The sequence below is a fragment of the Saccostrea cucullata genome, unplaced genomic scaffold (assembly GCF_032062105.1).
Source record: "Saccostrea cucullata isolate Sc308-1 unplaced genomic scaffold, CSIRO_AGI_Scuc_v1 ctg4754, whole genome shotgun sequence".
NCBI lineage: Eukaryota > Metazoa > Mollusca > Bivalvia > Ostreida > Ostreidae > Saccostrea > Saccostrea cuccullata.
The window spans coordinates 4348-26393 of record NW_026930671.1 but is presented as its reverse complement, the minus strand read 5'-3'; the positions used below and the strand labels follow the sequence as shown (position 1 = coordinate 26393).

The 22046-nt window shown below is 34.8% G+C and overlaps 2 protein-coding genes across 2 annotated transcripts; both read left to right on the top strand.

Moving 5' to 3' along the window:
* Nucleotides 1-10569: 10569 nt before the first annotated feature.
* LOC134229549 (uncharacterized) lies at nt 10570-13244 on the top strand. The gene is made up of 3 exons (XM_062711295.1): nt 10570-11281; nt 12920-13048; nt 13186-13244. Exons 1-3 carry the CDS (start codon nt 10573-10575, stop codon nt 13242-13244), a joined length of 897 nt encoding a protein of 298 aa, XP_062567279.1. The 5' UTR covers nt 10570-10572.
* A 4914-nt stretch (nt 13245-18158) lies between these two features.
* Nucleotides 18159-21434, top strand: LOC134229548 (collagen alpha-2(VIII) chain-like). The gene is made up of 3 exons (XM_062711294.1): nt 18159-18162; nt 20482-20634; nt 20765-21434. Exons 1-3 carry the CDS (start codon nt 18159-18161, stop codon nt 21178-21180), a joined length of 573 nt encoding a protein of 190 aa, XP_062567278.1. The 3' UTR covers nt 21181-21434.
* The last annotated feature ends 612 nt before the right edge of the window (nt 21435-22046 follow it).

Here is a 22046-nt window from a genome sequence, read left to right as displayed (position 1 = left end):
CGACGAAAGTAGGTCAACATTGTAACTCGTTTATTTCATTTCAGAAATTAAATAAATAAAAAATAACTTACCTAGTACTTAGTAAGGTGACCCTTTAAGCGTATAACACTTAGTAACCGTCTCGAAATGGTCCTGTAAAGGCTTTTGACATACTCAGGTGTAATGTCGGTCCAGATGCGCTGGATTTCACGGAAGAGATCGTCTCTGTTCTCAATTCGCCCTATCCTTCCTTGAAGCTTTCTTTTAATAAGGAGCCACAGATTTTCAATTATATTTAAGTCTGGACTCTGGGCTGACCAGCTCATCGTAGTAATTCCGTTTCTGTGCAAATAATCCTGAGTCGAACGTGTTCGGTGTACAGGAGCATTGTCGTCTTGAAAATTATAATTTCCAGTCGGAAAATGACGGGCTAAAACTGGCCACAAATTGTCATCTAAGATTGTCTGATATTTATCAGCATTTATATTTCCATCCACTTCAGAAATAGTGCCGACTCCGTGCCAGGTGATACATCCCCAGATCATTACTTGATAACATGGTTTTGTTTTGCGCGCCTCTACCAAATCCGGCTTCCAACCTTCTCCTTGTTTTCTCCAAATATATACACGCGAGTCTTGTCCCACAACAATCTTAGATTCATCTGAGAATATAACTTTTCTCCAAAAGTTGTCAACAGTGAGTTTTCTCTTTTCACGACACCAAGATAAACGCTTTCTCCTATTTACCTCTCGAATTACAAGTTTTTTTCTTTGCAACCCGTCTCACGAATCCATGTTTATGTAGATGTAATTGTACAGTTCGTTTAGATATTGGTCGTTCTTTATTTTCATTGAATTTGTCCGTTGTATCCTGTAGACTCTCTCTTCTGTGGGTTTTTACGAGCCTTTCTAGCTTCCGATAGTCTCGGGCTGTCACGATAGGTTTCCTGCCTCGTCTCGGGATGTTTTCTACGAAACCTCGACGTTCTACACGCTTCTTAAAACTGGCGATTGTAGTCCTGGACACATCTAATGTTTCTGACACGTAACTGATAGTTTTTCCTTCTTGTAATAATTTCCTAGCGATTTCTTTTACCTGGTTGCTTAATTCTTTCCCTTTTCGCCCCATCTTGTTTTCGCCGGTTCAGATTTGTTTACGTAGCAGACGACAATAAAATCACGTGACACATGAAATGTCACATGATTAAAAATGTTAAAAATAACTACCGAAATTCCAATCTCTATTTATAAACTACTTTATGTCCCCTATAAATATGTATCAGTCGGAACGCGCATGTAAACAGGTCGCCATTTTGTACGAATATATATTGCATCATACTGTATCAGTTGTGAAGGTTATAACACTTACAGTGACACACCTAGCACCACGTTCTCTGGATTTCTTACCTGAATTATGAACTTTCACTGACTCTGTATAATATGAAAATTAATTTGGCTGTATTTCTGTATAGGTTTTTCGTTTTGTTCTTGTTTTTAAATCATAACTCTTCATTTGATTTGTATACAGAGTATAAAGTGGAATATTTGATTAGACTCAGTTATTTACATCTGTCTTTATGTGTGTAAAATGGTAGTTTAATTTTCAAATTCTATTTAAGGATATTTATTTTATTTTAAGGTTTAGAATAATTCATAAAATATAGCGTAAAATTATCGTCGACGAATCTAGGTGTGAGACAAACTGAAGCAGGAATGTTTGACTGACACTAGGACAGAAGCGATAATTTGGAGTTTAACAACTAACATCCTATGCACGGAATGAAATATATAGTTAAATTTGATATTTCAATCACTACAACCAAAGCTTTCATTTACATCTTGTATCTGTAACCATTCTCAGGTAGCGTAGATTCAAGGCTGGTCAAGTTATAACCCCCTGGGGCTAGGCTTGGGCAACAAAGGAGATCAAACTCTAACAAGTTAGATTAATCAAAGTATTGAAAGAACTAAGAGCCGGTGTAACGACGAAAAGTGACCCCCGTAGAATATTGACCGGGGGTCATTTTTCTACGTAGAAATTTTACCCCCTAGTCAATATTCTACGTAGAAAAATGACACACTTTTCTGTAGAAATTATGGCCTTGGGGTCGTTTTTCTCCGTGTGCATTGTACATAGAAAAATGATCCCGTAGAATAATGACCCCTTGTCATTTTTTATGCAAAAACATCGGTTTTGGTAGGAATATTCCTGTTAAGCGAATGTATAGGGTAATATCAAGCTGCCTTATGATTTGAAGTGTTATTTCTGAAAGCTCTTAAGCTTATATAAAGAAATCAAAGCTATACAATACTGTTTTATCCCCATTATCCCCATTAAAGGAAAACAATATTAAAATGTTCTAACTAAAGGCTATTAGAGCAAAGATATGATACGCATTCATAGAAACGTTTATTACATTTTATACAGTAAGTTTTCACAGTTGTCTTTTTATTTTAATCTTTTCAATAAGTTTATTTTATATCTGGTGTCAGAAAAAAGTTTTCCATAATTAATTTTTTGTAAATCTCTTTGATTTTACCCTGGATAAATAATTTGCAAAAATCATAATAAAGTTGTATTTTTCAAAAGTTTAACGTTTTTGATCCCTACTTTTAAAACTTGCTCGAAAAAGGCTGCTAGCTTAGAAAATTAGATCTTATAAAAATATTTGGTTTTCTATAAATGAAGTTTCAAACTTCTCATAAAAAATAGGCATGATTTTATTTGTGAAAATAAGTAAGAAATTAAATTGCCTCTGACCTATAATGTAAGGGAAACAAAATGTAGTTTGCTCAAAACCTGTAAAATGTCTTTTGTCGTTTGCTAGTGTCAGCAAAACCTTAGCAGAATGGGGGTTGCAGCATAAAACATGATTAACTACAAAAAAGCAGTGCGCGTCTTTTCAAAATTTGGCACATGTAGTATCTTTTTCTCCGTTCTACATGTACTTATTACACATAATGGTTTAGGTATTTTTTTTTACGAATGAAAAAAAAAAGAAATGTTGGATGATGAAAAAATTGTTATATTAATGTTGTACTTATGCCCCCGTAAACGAAGTTTCGGGAATATATGATTTTTTACCTGTCCGTCTACCTTTTTTGTATATTTTTCCGCACAATTCTTGCCCATATCTTTAGACTGGGTGTGACTATGGCTTTCATTTTTCACAGTTGTATTTTTATGACAAGACCTTTTTTGTGTGCAACCAACATTGACCTTATCACATTGACCCTGGAGTTTGAGACACTGTTATCCCCAAATTCCACACTTTTACTTTAGCATTAACTTTAGACTGTATGCGCTAGGCCTTTATATTGAAGTACCGACATGATAGAATAACAGATTTCATTAATTTGCAAAGGTAATGTTTATAAAATCTCAGAAGAAAGGGGATGCAACCATTGGTCATTTGTCTGTGGGCTAAAAAGTGTTGAAAAGGGGAAGTATTTTTTTTTTATTTATAAATATCTCTGAAGCTTGAACTTTTAATCAATCAGATGTAAATGTTTGCCATTTTTTGAGGAACGTTTACTATCATTATAAGAACGTTCTCGATGTGTATGGTATTTCCTGTATATACATAAAAAATTTAGTACTTTATATAATGTAGTTAAAAGTTGTGTATTTAAAAGCAGAAAGCATAACCCTTCTACTTCAAATGGCGTTGGAATTTCGTAAATATTATGGATTCTATTGAAAATTACGCCAGACAATGGGCCAGATATGAAATAGAAGATGTTGACACTTTGCCAGAATGGATTAAATGTATCAGATCCATGTTTAAGTCGCGCATTAAAAGATTGCAGGGCAATATGAAAACCATCCATCCTTCTGTTTTCGATAATCCAGAAGTGAAAAAAAGATTAAGATATATTACATGATCAGTACGTTCTGGTCCCTACCGACAAAGCAGGTAACAATATTGTCTTCGTTTTGTCTGGCTCATTATACAAATTGTATCTGGAAGAACTTCATTACTTGAATTTAATTCTATTAGTGGTAATCCTACTTATACTCATACTTCCTTTTCTTATGGAGAAATTCTTCAAAATCATGTCAGTTTTGAATATTTTTTATATTCCACAGAGCCAAAATGAATTTGAACTGCCCTATATGTATTGGATTCCAAAACGTTATAAGAATCCATACAAGCAAATATACACTGTAGGTTCCAGTAAATGTTCAACCATGCCTCTCACTAAGATATTGATAAATGGAAAAACTTCAATAGTACTGTGCAACAGTTTATTCAAGAAATGTTTTGAATCAGATGTGGATACTCAACAAGAACTTTTGGACAATTTGAAATCACGAGATTTTACCAAAATCAACAGCTTAGAAACTTACGACTTTTCAACTTTATACACAACCATTCCCCACGATGAATTAAAGTCCATACTTTTTAATATCATTGACAGCAGTTTTTCAGTAAAAATGGAACTCGTAAATTCTCTTACGTGGTCATCGATCATTTGCAAAATTATTTTGTTTTGAAAAACTCTGATTACACACACACAAGTACTCTGATGTTGGCATAAAAAAGATGCTTGATCGAGTTTCTGATTCAAAAAAATCTATGTGGCTTTTGGAGTCCAGTTCTTCAAACAACCTATTGGTACCCATGGATTTCCAATTGCGCTCCGTTATTATCAAACCTATTTTTGTATTCATATATGAAGCAGAATTTGTGTACGATCTTATGCGTGAAAAGAATAAAAGACTTGCTGTGGTCTTCAACTCGACATTTAGATGTATCGACGACGATATATCCTGAAGATCTTGAGATAAAAAATGCCACGAGTCTGACACATTTTTTTCATACTTGGATATCTTACTTGAAAAAGACATTAATGGTAATCTAAAAACCAAACTATATGATAAACGTAATGACTTTAACTTTTTTTCGTCAACTTCCCTTATCATGTAGCAATAAACCTTCATCACCTGCATGCGAATTGTATATATGTCAATTGATTCAACACGCATGAGCGTGATCTACACGTGTATAAAAATTTTCTTAAGCGAGGTAAATCATTGACAAGGAAGTTGATGAAACAAGAATATTCGTTTAAAGTCATCATTTCGTAAGTTCTTTGGTCGATACAATGACCTTGCCAGCAAATACTATTGATCATTAAGTCAAATGCTGACTGACGTTTTTCGTGCTGATTGTTAGTCCATTATTTTTACATTGAATTGACGACGGATTATTCCGTTATTTCCCGATCATGATAAGGATCACACGGCGGGTGTGACCGGTAGGCAAGGGATGCTCACTCCTCCATGGCATCCTGATCCAACATCTGATGTTCTGGAGTTCCCTGTTTGCATTGCTCCTATTTTGCATTGTTTTATGGACTTTGATATTGAATACAATATCCTTCTTCCATACAGATGTATATTATGTGAGTTTAAATGCAAGAGCTTAGGGGATTTATATTGCTAAATAACGTTGCAGCACTTTTCTTGCTTCCATGCTATGTTTTTGGATTTGTAAACAAATTCAAAGTTAATAGTTATCAGAAACATATCATGCCATTTTCGGAACAAAACCTTTGAAGGATAAAAAAGAACACTCAAATATATAATAATGAATTTATGCTCGTCAATAGTAAATATTTATAGGAATTTTGCAAGCCAGAAATAAATCCATACCAGACACATTAATAGTGATACTACTGTTAAGATGTGCAATCAAATATATGTTGGAAAGGATTTAAGTACATAAAAAGTTCCCCTACTTGCATTTGAAAGTATGAAAAAATACCGGAGACACATATTTAAGGTTTTATTGTATAAAAAAAAAATAGGGGGTCAAATTTCTATAGGGGTCATTTTTCAACGTGTGTGGAGTCGTAGAAATCCTGGTATGTAATGTTTTCCTACGGTCGAAAAATGACCCTACTTGTCGTAGAATATTGATAATTGATAAAATAAATGTGTAGTACATTTATCTATGTTTAAATATTGTGTTATGAATTTTACTTGATACTATCAATATGTGAAGTGACGGACAAAAATATTAATCACAAACTTGTTTATAAACCCTAAACGCTTGGGTAGAGTAAGAAAGCATATTTATTTGACGGAAAATTAGTTTTTACGATTTGTTGTTCTCGATTATTGATACTTCTAATCAGACTTTGTGCAACGCTGCATCTATCTAATAAACTGAAGAATGTACAAGATACACGATGTTGTCGTAAATAGTGGAATTGCCGTATCCTATAAGGAGATGGGAGAGAGAGCTTCAGTGAGGAACAGACTATATTAATATCAATGAAGTGACACTTTAACTCACTTGCTGTTTCCAAATATGTGATTCCTACGATGCAGCTTCTTGTACAAAAGATGTGCACACTGAGTATCAGTAGCTTTTAACATCTTAGCTCTTAGACGAACTATGAGGGTTTATTTTTGATATCTTGCCTCCGAGACGAACTAAACTATGAGAGATTTTACCATCCTAGCTCCAAGAAGAATTTTGAGAGCCTTTACGAACTAGCTCTAGGACCTACGAGATCCAATGACTATGTGAACTTTCACCATATTAGCTCCGAGATGTTTGTAACTGAACTTTTTCATGTACCATTTCATTTCCATTGTTTTTGCTGTGACTTAACAATAAAGGTATAAACTTACAAAAGTCTTCCTAATCCAAACACATTTGGTAATTGTGTTATAATCGCCAACTACATGTTGAAACATTGATACATGTAAATATTGATTTTAGCAAAGCCCAGCTAAAAACCTTTTCCAGAACAACAACACCATGATATGTCTTATGGATAAGGAAAAATCCTCAGATAGTGCAGATTGATTTCTTGGGTTAGGCTGGGGACACATTAGCTGTAGATTAGAGTTTTACAAAGGATTATGTACTAGAAGAAAATCTTTAAAAATCATCTTCTCAAGAACTGCAAAGCATGTTAAGTCATATTGAGACGGAAGCATCTTCAGGAAGTGAAAAAATGAAGTTTTTTTTTCAAATAATGACCTAAGTGGATGTCAAAGAATATAAGAAAAAATTCTTTTAAAAATCATCTCAGGAGACACAATGGGATTTCATTTATATCTTTATGAATGATCAATTTTGGGTGCCTTCCAAATTGAATCATACAGATGTGAAGAGAATTGAAAAGAATACTTATAGTGAAGTTTTAAAAAACCAGTACATGCATTTCAAACGCTGTATCTTCAAAGCTACACGATTCTTAGGTATCTTGATAATATTCTAGCTACATGGAATATTATCCAGTAATTTTCAATGAATCAAATAGATAGGAATGGCAAATTATTTAAAAAATATTCTTCCAGCTTTAATTTTAATTTTGTATAAAGCTATACATTTTACATAGTTTTGATACTATGTAAAATTGTACTAAATTAAGCTTTGTTTTGAACTATTTTATTGGCAGTATGTAAAAGGGATATATATTGGACGCAAGTACTAAACACTTAGATAGTCTTTTAGTTATACTGAAATGGAAGTATTCTCAGGTAGTGTAGATTCAGATTTGTTAAAATGATGACCATCGGGGGTAGGGTGAGGCCACAATAGGGGATCAAAGTTTTAGAAAGGAACATATTGGGAGAAACTTTAAAATATTCTGACAAAAACAGCAAATCTATGAATTTGATATGGAAGCATATTCAGTATGGTAGAGTAGATGCAAATTGTTCAAATTCAGGATGTACAGTCCGGCTGCTTGAGTTCTTCTAGGAACCCCCTGGGGTAGGTTTGGGACAAAATGGAAGATCAATTTTTTTAATATAGAAATACATCGGGGAAAATCTTCTAAAAAAAAATAGAAAAGCCATGTTTAGTCATATAGGTTGGAGATGTGGAAGCATCCTCAGATTGTAATTCATATTTGTTTGAATGGTTACCCCGAGGGAAGGATGGGGCCAAGATTGGGAACGTTTTTCATAGGAATATGAAAACTACAATCATTAATTGTAGTTTTATGGAATCATCCTTAAGTTCTGTATAACCAAGTTTGTTCAAATCTTGACTCTCGGTGTCGTAAAGGGCACGGGGAGGGGGGGGGGGCTCAAATTGAAAACATCCTCAGGCGTTGAAAAAATTCAAGCCACCCCTATTAAGAACAGTGTTCAACTTACTTGTGCTTTTTCTTATCCAATGTACACAGATAAGCGATGTGACCCATAGGCGTTTTGTTTTTATTAGAGGAAATTGAAAAATTCATTAACTAATTAAAAAGGTCGTGAAACACGTGCTTCTGCATGCTTATTTTCGTACAACCAGCCATACCTATTAAAATTCAAAATCCAAATGTTAACATAGATAACTATGATCTCATGATTTATTCGTTTATGCATGAAACATATCAGTTTTAGATTTAAACTTTAGAAAAATAAAGGATAGTCATTTGCTTTGAGATTTTTGGAAGATATTCACTGAAAGAAGGATGTGGAGATAACGAACAATATTCAATCTCAAAGTCCATAAAACAATACAAAATAGGAGCAGAGCAAACACGGACCTCTGAAACATCAGAGGTTTGATCAGGTGCCATGGATGAGTGGGCATCCCCTGCTGACCGTCACACCCGTCGTGTGCGCCTTGTCATGATCAGGAAATAAAGGAAAAATACGTCGTCAATTCAGTGTATAAATGATAGACTAACAATTGGTACTAGTATGAAAAACGTCTGTCAGCATTTGACTCAATGATACATTGCATTTCCTGACAAGGTCATCGTATCAACCATAGAACTTTCGAAATGATGACTTTAAACGAGACTGCTGATATTCTTGTTTCATCAACTTGCTTGTCAGAAATTAGAAATTGTTCATACATAGAGCATGCTCTTGAGTAACGAATCAACTGAGATACATATACTCCGTATGCAGGTGATGTAGGTATAATGCTGCATAAGTAAGAGTAGTTGACGATAGAAAAGTAAAAGTCATCACCTTTATCATATAGCTTGGTTGTTTGATTACAATTAATGTCTTTTTCAAGTAAAATATCCAAGTGTGAAAGGGATGTGTCAGACTCTGTGGTATATTTTATCTCAAGCTCACCAGGATATATCGCATCGACGTAGGAATGGAAATTACTATTGTTAATTGACAATACCTCGTCGATATTTCTAAATGTCGAGTTGAAGGCCACAGCAAGTGTTTTCTTCTTTTCACGCATAAGATTTTGCACAAACCAACTTTGCATAAAATAAGTCTGCTAAAAACGGAGCGTAATTTGTACCCATGGGAATTCCAATAGATTGTTGGAATACCTGGTCTCCAAAAAACACATTTCTGAAGAATTTCTTCCTTAGAAAGGGAAGTATGAGTATAAGTTGGATTACCATTTGTACAATTAAATCCAAGTTCTTCTAAAATACAATTTATATAATGAGCCTTACAAACGAAGACAATAATGTTACCTGCTTTGTCGGCAGGGACCAGTACGTACTGATCATGTAATCTATCTAATGCTTTTTTCACTTCTGGATTATTGAACGCAGAAGGATAGATGGTTTTCATATTGCCCCTCAATCTTTTAATACGCGATAAAACGACATATTAATTTGACGGCCAGAGTGGAAATTAGTCTTAAATGACGTGCAATGTCTTAAATGACGGACGTATATTAAATGTTTTACATGCACAATGACACTAAAATAATAAAAAATAAACTTTCTTCCTTGTTAATTATAATTTTGAAAAAAAAAACCATTTTGATAGACAAGTGAAATGAAAAGTCAGCATCAATCCAGATTATGTAGGTCTATATTGTTTTGTCGGCGTGACGTTTAACCGTGGCATACCCTTGCAATGCGTTCTTATGTTATGAAAACAAGAACAATAATCATTCATGCTAATCTTAACAAGAAGTCATAACATAAAGTAAAACAGTTTTTATCTACAAATTAACTATAATCCTTTCATACACCAAAACTTGTCATAAACGAATTATAAATATCAGCTTATAATATTCATAGTTACTGATGAACACATGTAAACTTAATGAGTAACTGATATCTCATGCAAACTTTTCAAGATGTATGAGTTGAACAAATAAGAAAAATTGAGTTTGAATTCTTTTTTAAAAAAAGTTTCAGTACATCAAAATGTAAAGATACCAAATATTTTTCTATAAACACACTATTCACTTTAACTCCCACGAGACGCAAAGGTGTTGAATTGAAAAAAAAATCTGCCTAGCTGTCAGAGTTCTAAGTCCTTTTGGGTCTTGCTTCTGTAATGTATATAATAATATCGAAATATATTCATGTTTATTCGAAATATTACGTCAGGCAAATATGTAAACATAATGACGTCTTTAAGTTAATCAAGACGAAATGAAGGTTAATTACAATACTTGAAATGATATACTAGTATACACATTCTTCTTTAGTAATACCTCTTACACATAAAAATGTTAAAATATATTGTTTATCATTTTCTTTCCCAGCCCTTATGTGCTCAAAGTACGAAGAGGATTAATTAAGTAAGTAAGCAATTTTCCTTCTAGGCGTTCATAAATGCAAACCTCATTAAATGAAACTATATAATCATACATGTAAGATCTACGTTGCATTTTATTTCAGGACACTCAAGATGTTGCAGTCTCTTGCTTTAGCTTTAGGTCTACTGAATTTGCTTCATGTTAAAAGTCTTTCTGTACTTACGGACAGTGTTCAAAATGTCACTCAACTGGACACAACTGACATTGATTCAAAGAATCTAGATGTTGTGAGACAACTTTTGAATCAGGAAACAATCATAAGAATAGCATTGATGAAAAATGTTCACTCATTGATGAAGGACATGGTCGATCTGAAACAAAGTATGGAGAAATTGGAAACTTCTCAACAAAGAACAGAAATAAAATTGACAACATTGCAACAAGAAGTCAATGAACTAAAACGAGAAAACGAGAATTTAAGGCTTGAAAACAGAAGGCATGAAGAAACAATCGGTGAAACCAAGGAAAATTTTACTGAAATGCATGAACATATTCTTCAGTTTGCTGGAACAATTGAAGGCAAGAGAGAAGCTTTTGAGAAAAACACTACTACGATCCTTGGAGACTTGAAAGTTGAAGTTCGATATCTATCAATCACTCTTCTCGACTTGAATAAACATACTTTGGAAAAAGACAAAAGTATCCCTGCATTAATAGAAGAAAAATATGATATTTTATCAACAAAATTGAATGCATCCCTGGAATCTTTGAACAATGATTTACTTGCTTCTAGCGCAAGAATATCAAAGTCAGTGCTAGACCTTGAAAACAGACAGAAATCATTCGTATCTTCCATGTTTGGTAAGCATTTTACTTACAGTTTTGTTATAACTGCTTCCGACGTCCCTAATCTGCACCATTTTTATTCCCTTTAAGTTGGAATACAGCATGATTCAGATAAATTCAAGGCTTATCAAGTAATGTTAACAAGATTGTTCATCGACAAAATTACGTATTAAGATATGGATTCTAAACACAAATATTCCGGGGTTGATATTTACAAAGAGATATCAGTGTACGTTCTAAGTAAAACATATGTATCTAAAAAGGAACTTTGCATTGCAAAAATCTTGATGTAATTTCAGTGGGTATTAGTTGCCTTCTTATTAGCACTTAATGGAGATTCTTATAAAACTGAATTCTCTTTTTTAATCCACACAAGAAAGAACTTCTATTGCTGACACTAATATGGCAAACCTTATATCATTTGAAATATTTAATTTGATCCAAACCTTGATTTGATATATCCTAGAAAAAAAAATAAAAGACATCCCATGAATTCACCTGTTTCAAATTCGGGTGTTTGTTTAATAAAGAGTTTGATAAGGTTAAAGCCGATCTGCATGATAACCCTCACCCTGGTTACCTCAACGCTTTTTTATCGTCATCATCCCTTCCTGATTTTGCAACAAAGCATTATCACCTACTCATGGCGATCATGACGGCGGGTGTGACCAGTCACCATAGCAGCTGACCCCACCTCTGATGTTTCGGAGGTCCGTTCTTGCTCTGCTCCTTTTTTACAATGTTTATTGGACTTTGATATTGAATATTATTATATGATTGAATAATTCCCATCTCTCTGATTGGCTGAGATTCAACTATGTTAGAAAAATACTATGTTGTATTGACCTGCACGTGACGTTACAGGTGAATACAAGGATTTATTTTCTCTACATTGATCTAATTAATAGATCGGGAAATTCCAAATGGATATAAATTGTGTTGGAAAGCCATTTAAACGACTATGACTTTTTTTTAATGTGAACAAAACATAAGCGAATTTATATTTTCGGGTGAAAGTGGTTAGAGGGGATAAGGGACCCCCCCAACACTTTTACTGAACAACAGCTTTTACTTCTTGGCAGTCAGTTTTCCCGGATAATACGCCTTCCTTTCAAAATCTATCCTATGAAAAGACTGACATTATACATTTTTTTCATACAACTAGAATTGATTAAAAAACATTTCAAATTTATACGACTGGTAAGGTTTATTTACATTTTATATCTGCTTCTCTCTTGTATTTGGCAAGGACTTAATTAAATGTAAACAAGTAATGAGCTGTACCATTTTATCAGTGAATCATAAAATAATGTTCGTTATCTCCATATCCTTCATTGATTTGATATTCAAGATCATGATCGTATGTGTACGATCGATTCCTTAATCAAGACAAATAAGTTGATAATACAAAGGCATCAACAATTTTAAATTTAAATCAACATTTCGATAATTACTTGCTTTTACAATGACATTCTTTGCAAATGCAAACTGTTGTTAAAAGTGTTTTGTCATTATTTTTGTACTGACTTGTCCATTTTGGTTTTGATTTTTTCTTAATTTGTTTCATTTAAAGCACAAAAAAATTATATATTATCATCTATACTATTTGTCTATGTTTTGTTGTATTCATATAATATTGTAATATTACTTTAGATGATATCAACAAAACCATTGGCGACATAAGGAATGACGTCAAACAATCTCAGTACGACCATATGAAGCTATCCTCCGCTGTGTCGTCACTTGAAGTGTTCCGAATAAATGTAACAAGAAATAAATGCGGTAGGTATATTATATTTTAAATAATTCTGAAATATAGAAAATGCCTCTTCTGATATACGAAGGATATTAAGAAAACTAAATAAATAACTCAAAAGGTGTACAATTTCATTTTTCCTGGCGTATATATGTATTTACAGTATCACATGAAATTGGCTGTCATTGGACTTTTGTGAGAATCAATGACTTTTACAGTTGACGGTTTACTTGGACATTTAAACTTGTATCATGTAAGGCGGAACAGGAATTAAAAATAGATAACAAAACCTTGCTAGTGGTCATAGTTATTATGTTAGGGACATTTACATGTGAAGGCCGGGAGTTGAGGGTAGGGTGGTTGTCTTTTTAGCTCACCTGAGCCGAAGGCTCAAGTGAGCTTTTCTGATCACATTTTGTCCGGCATCCGTCTGTCCGTCCGTCCGTCTAGCTGTCCGTCCGTCCGTCCGTCTGTCTGTCTGTAAACTTTTCACATTGGGCCAATTTCAACCAAACTTGCCACAAAGTATCCTTGGGTGAAGGGGATTCAAGTTTGTTCAAATGAAGGGCCACGCCCTCATTCAAGGGGAGATAATTGGGAATTAATGAAATTTTAGTGGCATATTTTAAAAATCTTCTGATGAAGAACCACTGTGCCAGGAAAGATGAAACTTATGGGGAAACATCCTCAGGTAGTGTAGATTCAAGTTTGTTCAAATCATGACCCCCGGGGGTAGGGCGGGGCCAAAATGGCCGACCAAAGTTTTACATAGAAATATATAGGAAAATTCTTTAAAAATATTCTTCCCAAGAATGACAAAGCCATAATTCATCATATTTATATGGGAGCATGCTCAGGTAGTGTAGATTCAAGTTTGTTCAAATCATGACCCCCGGGGTAGTGCGGGGCCAAAATGGCCGACCAAACTTTTACATAGAAATATATAGGAAAATTCTTTAAAAATCTTCTTCCCAAGAATGACAAAGCCATAATTCATCATATTTATATGGAAGCATGCTCAGATAGTGTAGATTTAAGTTTGTTCAAATCATGACCCCCCGGGGTAGGGCGGGGCCAAAATGGCCGACCAAACTTTTACATAGAAATATATAGGAAAATTCTTTAAAAATCTTCTTCCCAAGAATGACAAAGCCATAATTCATCATATTTATATGGAAGTATGTTCAGGTAGTGTAGATTCAAGTTTGTTCAAATCATGACCCCCCGGGGTAGGGCGGGGCCAAAATGGCCGACCAAACTTTTACATAGAAATATATAGGAAAATTCTTTAAAAATCTTCTTCCCAAGAATGACAAAGCCATAATTCATCATATTTATATGGAAGCATGTTCAGGTAGTGTAGTTTCAAGTTTGTTCAAATCATGAACCCCCGGGGAAGGGCGGGGCCAAAATGGCCGACCAAAGTTTTACAAAGAAATATATAGGAAAATTCTTTAAAAATCTTCTTCTCAAGAATGACAAAGCAATAATTCATCATATTTATATGGATGCATGCTCAGGTAGTGTAGATTCAAGTTTGTTCAAATCATGACCCCACGGGGTAGGGCGGGGCCAAAATGGCCGACCAAAGTTTTACATAGAAATATATAGGAAAATTCTTTAAAAATCATTTTCTAAAAAATAGCAAATCCATGATTGGTCATGGGACTACTTTTGGATTTAAACTTTACAATAAAAAGCCATTTTCTACTTTTTCCTTCCCTTAGTGCTCAGGTGAGCGATGTGGCCCATTGGCCTCTTGTTCTTCAAGGTCAGCTTATATGTGCATTGAAATAACCTGTTATTATTTTTATTATTATTTTCGTTGAATTAAATGTTGAGCTTAATATTTATAATGTAAAAGAGCTTCCATATATTGTGCTAGTGTAAAAGTAAGCCGTCAACTTTTAAGTCGGCGCTCCTCACAAAAGTCCAATAGCTGATGTTTTTGAAACAGTAACATTACAAGCCAACATTGAGCCGTTTCGAACATGAAAGATAAATAAAGTAACAAAACAGGGAAAAAGGGAAAAAATATGAAATCCGGATAGGGCCACGCAGTTCAATATCGCATCATCGCACCATCGAGATTTGAGTCGATGGTGCGATGTCGCGATAATGCGATGACGATGGCGCGATGGTGCGATAACGATGAAGCGATGACGCGATAGTGCGATGAAGATGACGCGATGGCGTGATAGCGCGATAGCGCGATAGCGCGACGACGATGATGCAATGGTACGATAAAGCGATAATGCTATGATGCGATGGCACGATAGCAATGATGCGTTAGTGCGATAGCGATGATGCGATGGCGCGATAGTGATGATGCGATGCTATATTGTGTCATCGTTATTGCTTTATCGCGCTATCGACATCGTGTCATCGCACCATCGCTCTATCGACTATATAGATAGGATGGCATTCCCAGCAATCTTTGCACAACATGGCGTTTATTGATGAAAAGATTCAAGAATATTTCTTTAACGGACACGATAATAAAGAAATTATATTTCTTCTTTGGTTTTATACAGAAGAGCTTCCATGTGTATCACCATTAGTATTTAAAATTCGAGCAAAGATTTGATTGCCCAGTGATAATCAACTGACTTTAATTTTGTATTTGATAATCATATTTTAAATAACAAACACGAAGTACATGTACCAAGAGGAGAGAGGGAGGAGGACTTTTGTTTTGTGTTTGCTTTTAATTTTCTTGATTGTGAATACTGTTTTTAACGGTGCTTTTCACGATTTCTTAGAAAGTACAATAGCAATGGTTTTAATTTCACCAGGGACCTATATACTAGTGTATAGGTCCCTGACTTCACGATGCAAGAAATTAATTTAAATTTCGTATAAGCATTTACTTGTTTTTAATAGCTAATGATAGCATTCACGATGGGTTTAATTTTGCGAAAAAAAGATAAATTGCAAACATGGTGAAACTAAAACCATTATGGAATCCGGATAGGGCCACGCACTTCACTATCGCACCATCGAGCATCAACTTAAAGGTCGATGGCGCGATAATGCGATGGCGCGATAACGATGAAACGGTGGTGCGATAACGATGAAGCGATGATGCGATAGCGCGATGACGATGATGCTATGGCGCGATAATGCGATGGCGATGGTGCGATAGCACGATTGAGCGATAGTGAATATCGCTTCATCGTCATCGTACTATCGCACCATCGTCATCGCATCATCGTGTCATCACTATCGCACCATCGCGTCATCGTACCATCGCGTCATCGCATTATCGCACCATCGTCATCGCATTGTCGCGCCATAGCATCATCGTCATCGCGCTATCGCACCATCACTTCATCGCTATCGCACCATCGCCTCATCGTCATCGCATTATCGACCTAAACCTCGATGGTGCGATGATGCGATAGTGAAGTGCGTGGCCCTATCCGAATTCCATAAACCATCGTTATTATTTTCCAATCTACAGTATTAACCCCCCCCTTTAAAAACCAAAATCTAGATCACGCGGATTTCGATTTCTTTTACATCAGTCACAAGATGAGTGTATTGTTAAACTTATCTTGATTATCAAACTATATTTTAACAATCTTCTAACTATGGAATCCGGATAGGGCCACGCACTTCACTATCGCATCATCGCACCATCGAGGTTTAGGTCGATAGTGCGATGAAGAGATAATGCGATGACGATGAGGCGATGGTGCGATAGCGATGAAGTGATGGTGCGATAGCGCGATGACGATGATGCTATGGCGCGACAATGCGATGACGATGGTGCGATAATGCGATGACGCGATGGTGCGATGACGTGATGGTGCGATAGTGATGGCACGATGATGCGATGACGATGGTGCGATAGTACGATGACGATGAAGCGATATTCACTATCGCTCAATCGTGCTATCGCACCATCGCCATCGCATTATCGCGCCATAGCATCATCGTCATCGCGCTATCGCATCATCGCTTCATCGTTATCGCACCACCGTTTCATCGTTATCGCGCTATCGCATTATCGCGCCATCGACCTTTAAGTTGATGCTCGATGGTGCGATAGTGAAGTGCGTGGCCCTATCCGGATTCCATATCTAACCAGTAATATGTCTGGCAAGAAAGACATGGTTAATTTTAATGCCCAAGTGAAGTTTATTAACCCAGTAAGATCTATTTCTTATATATATTCTGTTCATATCCTCACTACCTGACTCCCTTTCTATTCTCAAAAGCGCATGCGCATAAGAGTCGATAGCGCGATAGTGCGATAATGCGATGACGATAGTGCGATAGAGCAATGATGATGACACGATAGAGCATCGCTTCATCGTTATCGCGTTATCGTATCATCGCTATCGCACCATCGCAGCATCGCTATCGTGCCATCGCGTCATCGCTTTATCGCTCCATCGCACCATCGCTTCATCGTCATCGCACTATCGCGCCATTGCATCGTCATCGCGATCTCACACCATCGCTTCATCGTTATCACTTCATCGCTTCATCGTCATCGCATTATCGCGTCATCGCACCATCGACTCAAACCTCTCGATGGTGCGATGATGCGATATTGAACTGCGTGGCCCTATCCGGATTCCATATATCTTCACTACCTGACGCCATTTCTATTCTCAATGGCACATGCGCATAAGAGTCGATATCGCGATAGTGCGATAATGCGATGACGATAGTGCGATAGAGCACTAATGATGACACGATAGGGCATCGCTTCATCGGTATCGCGTTATCATATCATCACTATCGCAACAACGCATCGTCGCTAACGTGCCATCGCGTCATCGCTTTATCGCTCTATCGCACCATCGCTTCATCGTTATCGCTTCATCGCTTCATCGTCATTGCATTATTGCATCATCGCATCATCGAAACCTCGATGGTGCGATGATGCGATATTGAACTGCGTGGCCCTATCCGGATTCCATAAAAAGGTAACGGATCTCATCTAGGAAAACGCAATTATTATCATACTGGAAATAATACCCGAAACTTGCGAAAAGTGTCGCTGTTGAACAGTGATTTTTACTCTGGGTAAATCTGTAGTTTTTTGGTATGTCTGATAGACTTAATTTCCTTTCCTATGGAGCTATATTTTGTTTTGTTCTGCACTAATATGACAAATGCAAAATGAGTGAGTTGTCATATCACTTGTATCATATTTTGATAGATATTTTTGATTTTTCCCTTCTTTCTTTCCTACTCACTTTTCTACTTACTTAATACAAAAAATAATCCTTTATTAATGTATTTGTTTACGGGGAAAATGTTTGTTTGAAAAATATTTTGTAAAAAAAAATAGATTTGTAATGTAAACAAAAAATAATAATTTATAGAGTGCATGTGAATAAAGAATTTATGCAATTGAAAAGACACATTGTCGCTTTATTTGTTCCTTGTCCATCAAGTGCATAATACATGTAATCTGATATTAAAATAAAACATTTTCGAGTAGAAAAGGATATACCGAGAGAAAGTTTCGAAAATCTAATTAACTAAACAGTGGTCAATTAACAAAGATTGCATTGATGGAGGAAAGTGGTTTTTTTTAAAAGTAAAACTGCAAATAATCAGAATATCCTTAAAAACTATGGTGGAAAGATACATTGTAACATTAGAAGTAGGATTACTATTGAAAACATTTTTATCAGATAAGTATTTTAAATTTATCTTTTTTATAAAATAATTACAGATGGAGATAACTTTGCAAAATTCAAGGTCATAAATTAGAACGTATCCCAACCTTACGTGCTGTGGAAATAATAGTAGATGGTAATTATGTCTAAATATGTTGAGTATTCAACACCTATACATATATACGTTATATTCAATTTTATTGAATCTGTTTCTATTCACGATAGAACACTTTTAAACCGCGTTTAACCAATTCAAATCATTAATTTACCATTGAACTTTAAAAACAGCTAGCAAGGATAAGAAAGATCAGTTGAGCCGTTCCAAGCAAAAACCCCCCTTTTGCAATCTGACTGAATTTTACATCACAATAGAAAAAGCGATGTCATTGTTTTGAAACAAAAACTGCAATCAAAATCAGTTGAATTGACTGCGTTCCAACTAAATTCTTTGTTTTAAGTCTCAAAATGTTCTCCATTGTGCTATATTCGTATTTTCTTTCATGGCTATTGTCTTTTTCATAACATAACTGACTCTGACTGTTGTCAAACTACATATATATTATATATTAAAAGGACCTAATATATAGTGCTCTGAAAATATATATAAAATTTGTCACCACCACTTGAGGGTAGGGTGGTTGTCTTTTTCTTCAAAGTCAACTCATATGTGCATTGAAATAACCCGTTGTTATTATTATTATTATTTTTGTTGAATTAAATGTTCAGCTGAATATTTATATTGTAAAAGAGCTTCCATACATTGTGCTAGTGTAAAAGTAAGCCGTCAACTTTAAAGTTCACAAAAGTCCAGTAGCCGATGTTTTTTGAAACAGTGACATTACGAGCCAACATTGAACCGTTTCGAACATAAAAGATAAATAAAGTAACAAAACAGGGAAAAAGGTAACGGATCTCATCTAGAAAAACGTAATTATTATTATACTGAAAATAATACCCGAAACTTGCGAAAAGTGTCGCTGTTGATCGGTGATTTTTACTCTGGGTAAATCTGTAGTTTTTTGGTATGTCTGATAAACTTAATTTCCTTTCCCATGGAGCTATATTTTGTTTTGTTCCGCACCAATATGACAAATGCAAAATGAATGAGTTGTCATATTAATAGTATCATATTTTTATAGATAATTTTGATTTTCCCCGTTTTCTTACCTATTCACTTTCCTACATACTGAATCAAAAAAGTAATCCATCATTAATGTATTTGTTTATGAAAAAATCTTCATTGTTTGAAAGATTTTTGTAAAAGATAAATATCTAATGTAAAAAAAAATAATTTATAGAGTGAATAAAGAATTTATTGCATTGATGGGGAAAGTGATTTTTAAAAAAAAAAATTGCAAATATTCAGAATATCCCTAAATACTATGGTGGAAAGATATATTATAACATTAGAAATAGAAGAACCATTGAAAACATTTTTTATCAGATAAGTATTTTTAATTTATCTCTTTTATAAAATATATGCTGAAGGAGATAACTTAGCGAAATTCAAGGTCATAAATTAGAACGTATCCAAACCTTACATGATATAGTAATAGTAGCAGATGGTGTCTTTATTTAGTATTCAACACCTTTTCATCTGTTATATTCAATTTTATTGAATCTGTTGCTATTCAGGATAGAATAAATTTAAACTGCGATTAACCAATTTACAGCTAGCAAGTGTAAGAACGATCATTTCAAGTAAAAGGAAAAATATATATTGGATGTTAATATCTTATTTCAACGCACACTGTAGAATACTCATTTTGCAGCAAATAAAACACAGTTTGAAACTGATACATTGAATTATATTTTAGATATCGCACAAAGAAGTTCCAAAAACAACCAACTCATCAGCAATATTACATCATTATTGGAAGAAACTAGGTCCAACCTCACCAGCCTTTCATCGAACTTCAACCAGGAGATACAAGCTATACACAACAATATTTCCATGATATCAGGATCAGGTCTCTCTCTCTCTCTCTCTCTCTCTCTCTCTCTCTCTCTCTCTCTCTCTCTCTCTCTCTCTCTCTCACACACACACACACACACACACACACACACAAATTTCATTATACATTTGTTTTTCTATTTCAGTGCACGACTTAAAAAGACAGATATCTTTCTTTGCTAAATTGTCTCGTAGTGTCCGAATCACAAAACGCCACCAAACTGTTGTGTATGATTTAGCTCAGACAAATAATGAAAATGGATATAACCCAAAGAATGGAATCTTCACTTGTCCTCAGTCTGGAACTTATGTGTTTATGTGGAACACACTGATTTATGTACGTACATATATCAGACTGGAGATTGTTGTGTCCGGAACAGCTTTATACGGTATTTTAGAGGACACTGAAGAGGCAGGTGACTATGACAGTGCAACTGGCTCTGTGATTGTTAATCTCAATGTTGGAGATAAGGTGTTCATTCGTTCTCGTGACTCCGGTCCTGGGCCTCTTTACCTCGATTCAAGTATCGTAACCTCATCATTCTCTGGATACCGAATTTAGCAAATGCTATAAAACTGATTGGAATAAAGAAGATTCAAAATTAAAGGGGCATGGACACAGTTTCAACTGAATCTTTTTACCAATTTTAATTTTTAAAATTCTTAACTATGTATGGAAATGTGCTTTAAAGTCTTCCTGGTCAAAATGAAGCTAGGTATCTGTAACTTTCTTTATTACATTACATATATACAATGAAAAAATCTTACTGTTCTTGACTTGGTGTGTACACGGCAATCTATAATGCAATTCTAATGATCAGCAAAAATTTTGGAATCATTTGTAGATTAACAAAGGAGGTACAGGACTGGGAATTCTTTATAATGTAAACAAGGCTCGTCCCTTGTTTTTCTTTACATTTAGAAAATATCATGTTTATAACAAAACGAGATTCAGCAAATAACTGTAAACGTACTTTTTCCACGTGGTCACAATTCCGTGAGATCACTATTTCTGTTTAATCCGCGGGTAGAAAATTACGCGGATTTCGTAGACTCTCACTATATTTCTTACATTTATATTAAGAACGCTTGGACAAATTTCCGCGAAAAATTTGTGATCGCGTACATAGCGTAAATTAATCCAACGCGGAAAAAATATTTCTACAGTATTAGAAAATTTCTAATCATATCTAAAATAAAATTCTTTATTGAAAAAATCTGCTTTGACAAACACATATCAGCATATTTAACCTATGTAAAGAAAAACATAGCTCAGGCCTTGTTTACATAACAAATTAAAGGCTTGGAGAGCTCTCTAAATCTGTTTTGTAACTCGACGACTGAAAATCAAAATTGTGCTGATCATTAGAAATACCTTAGTTAAGTATTTGTAAACATAAAAAAATGGTATGAAAATTTTTGGCTGAA

Coding starts and splice junctions, on each gene's coding strand:
- LOC134229549 (XM_062711295.1), top strand. CDS start 10,573: ATGTTGCAGTCTCTTGCTTTAGCTTTAGGTCTACTGAATTTGCTTCAT. Junction 11,282..12,919: donor ATTCGTATCTTCCATGTTTG/GTAAGCATTTTA, acceptor ATATTACTTTAG/ATGATATCAACAAAACCATT. Junction 13,049..13,185: donor TGTAACAAGAAATAAATGCG/GTAGGTATATTA, acceptor ATGTATTTACAG/TATCACATGAAATTGGCTGT.
- LOC134229548 (XM_062711294.1), top strand. Junction 20,635..20,764: donor TTCCATGATATCAGGATCAG/GTCTCTCTCTCT, acceptor TTTCTATTTCAG/TGCACGACTTAAAAAGACAG.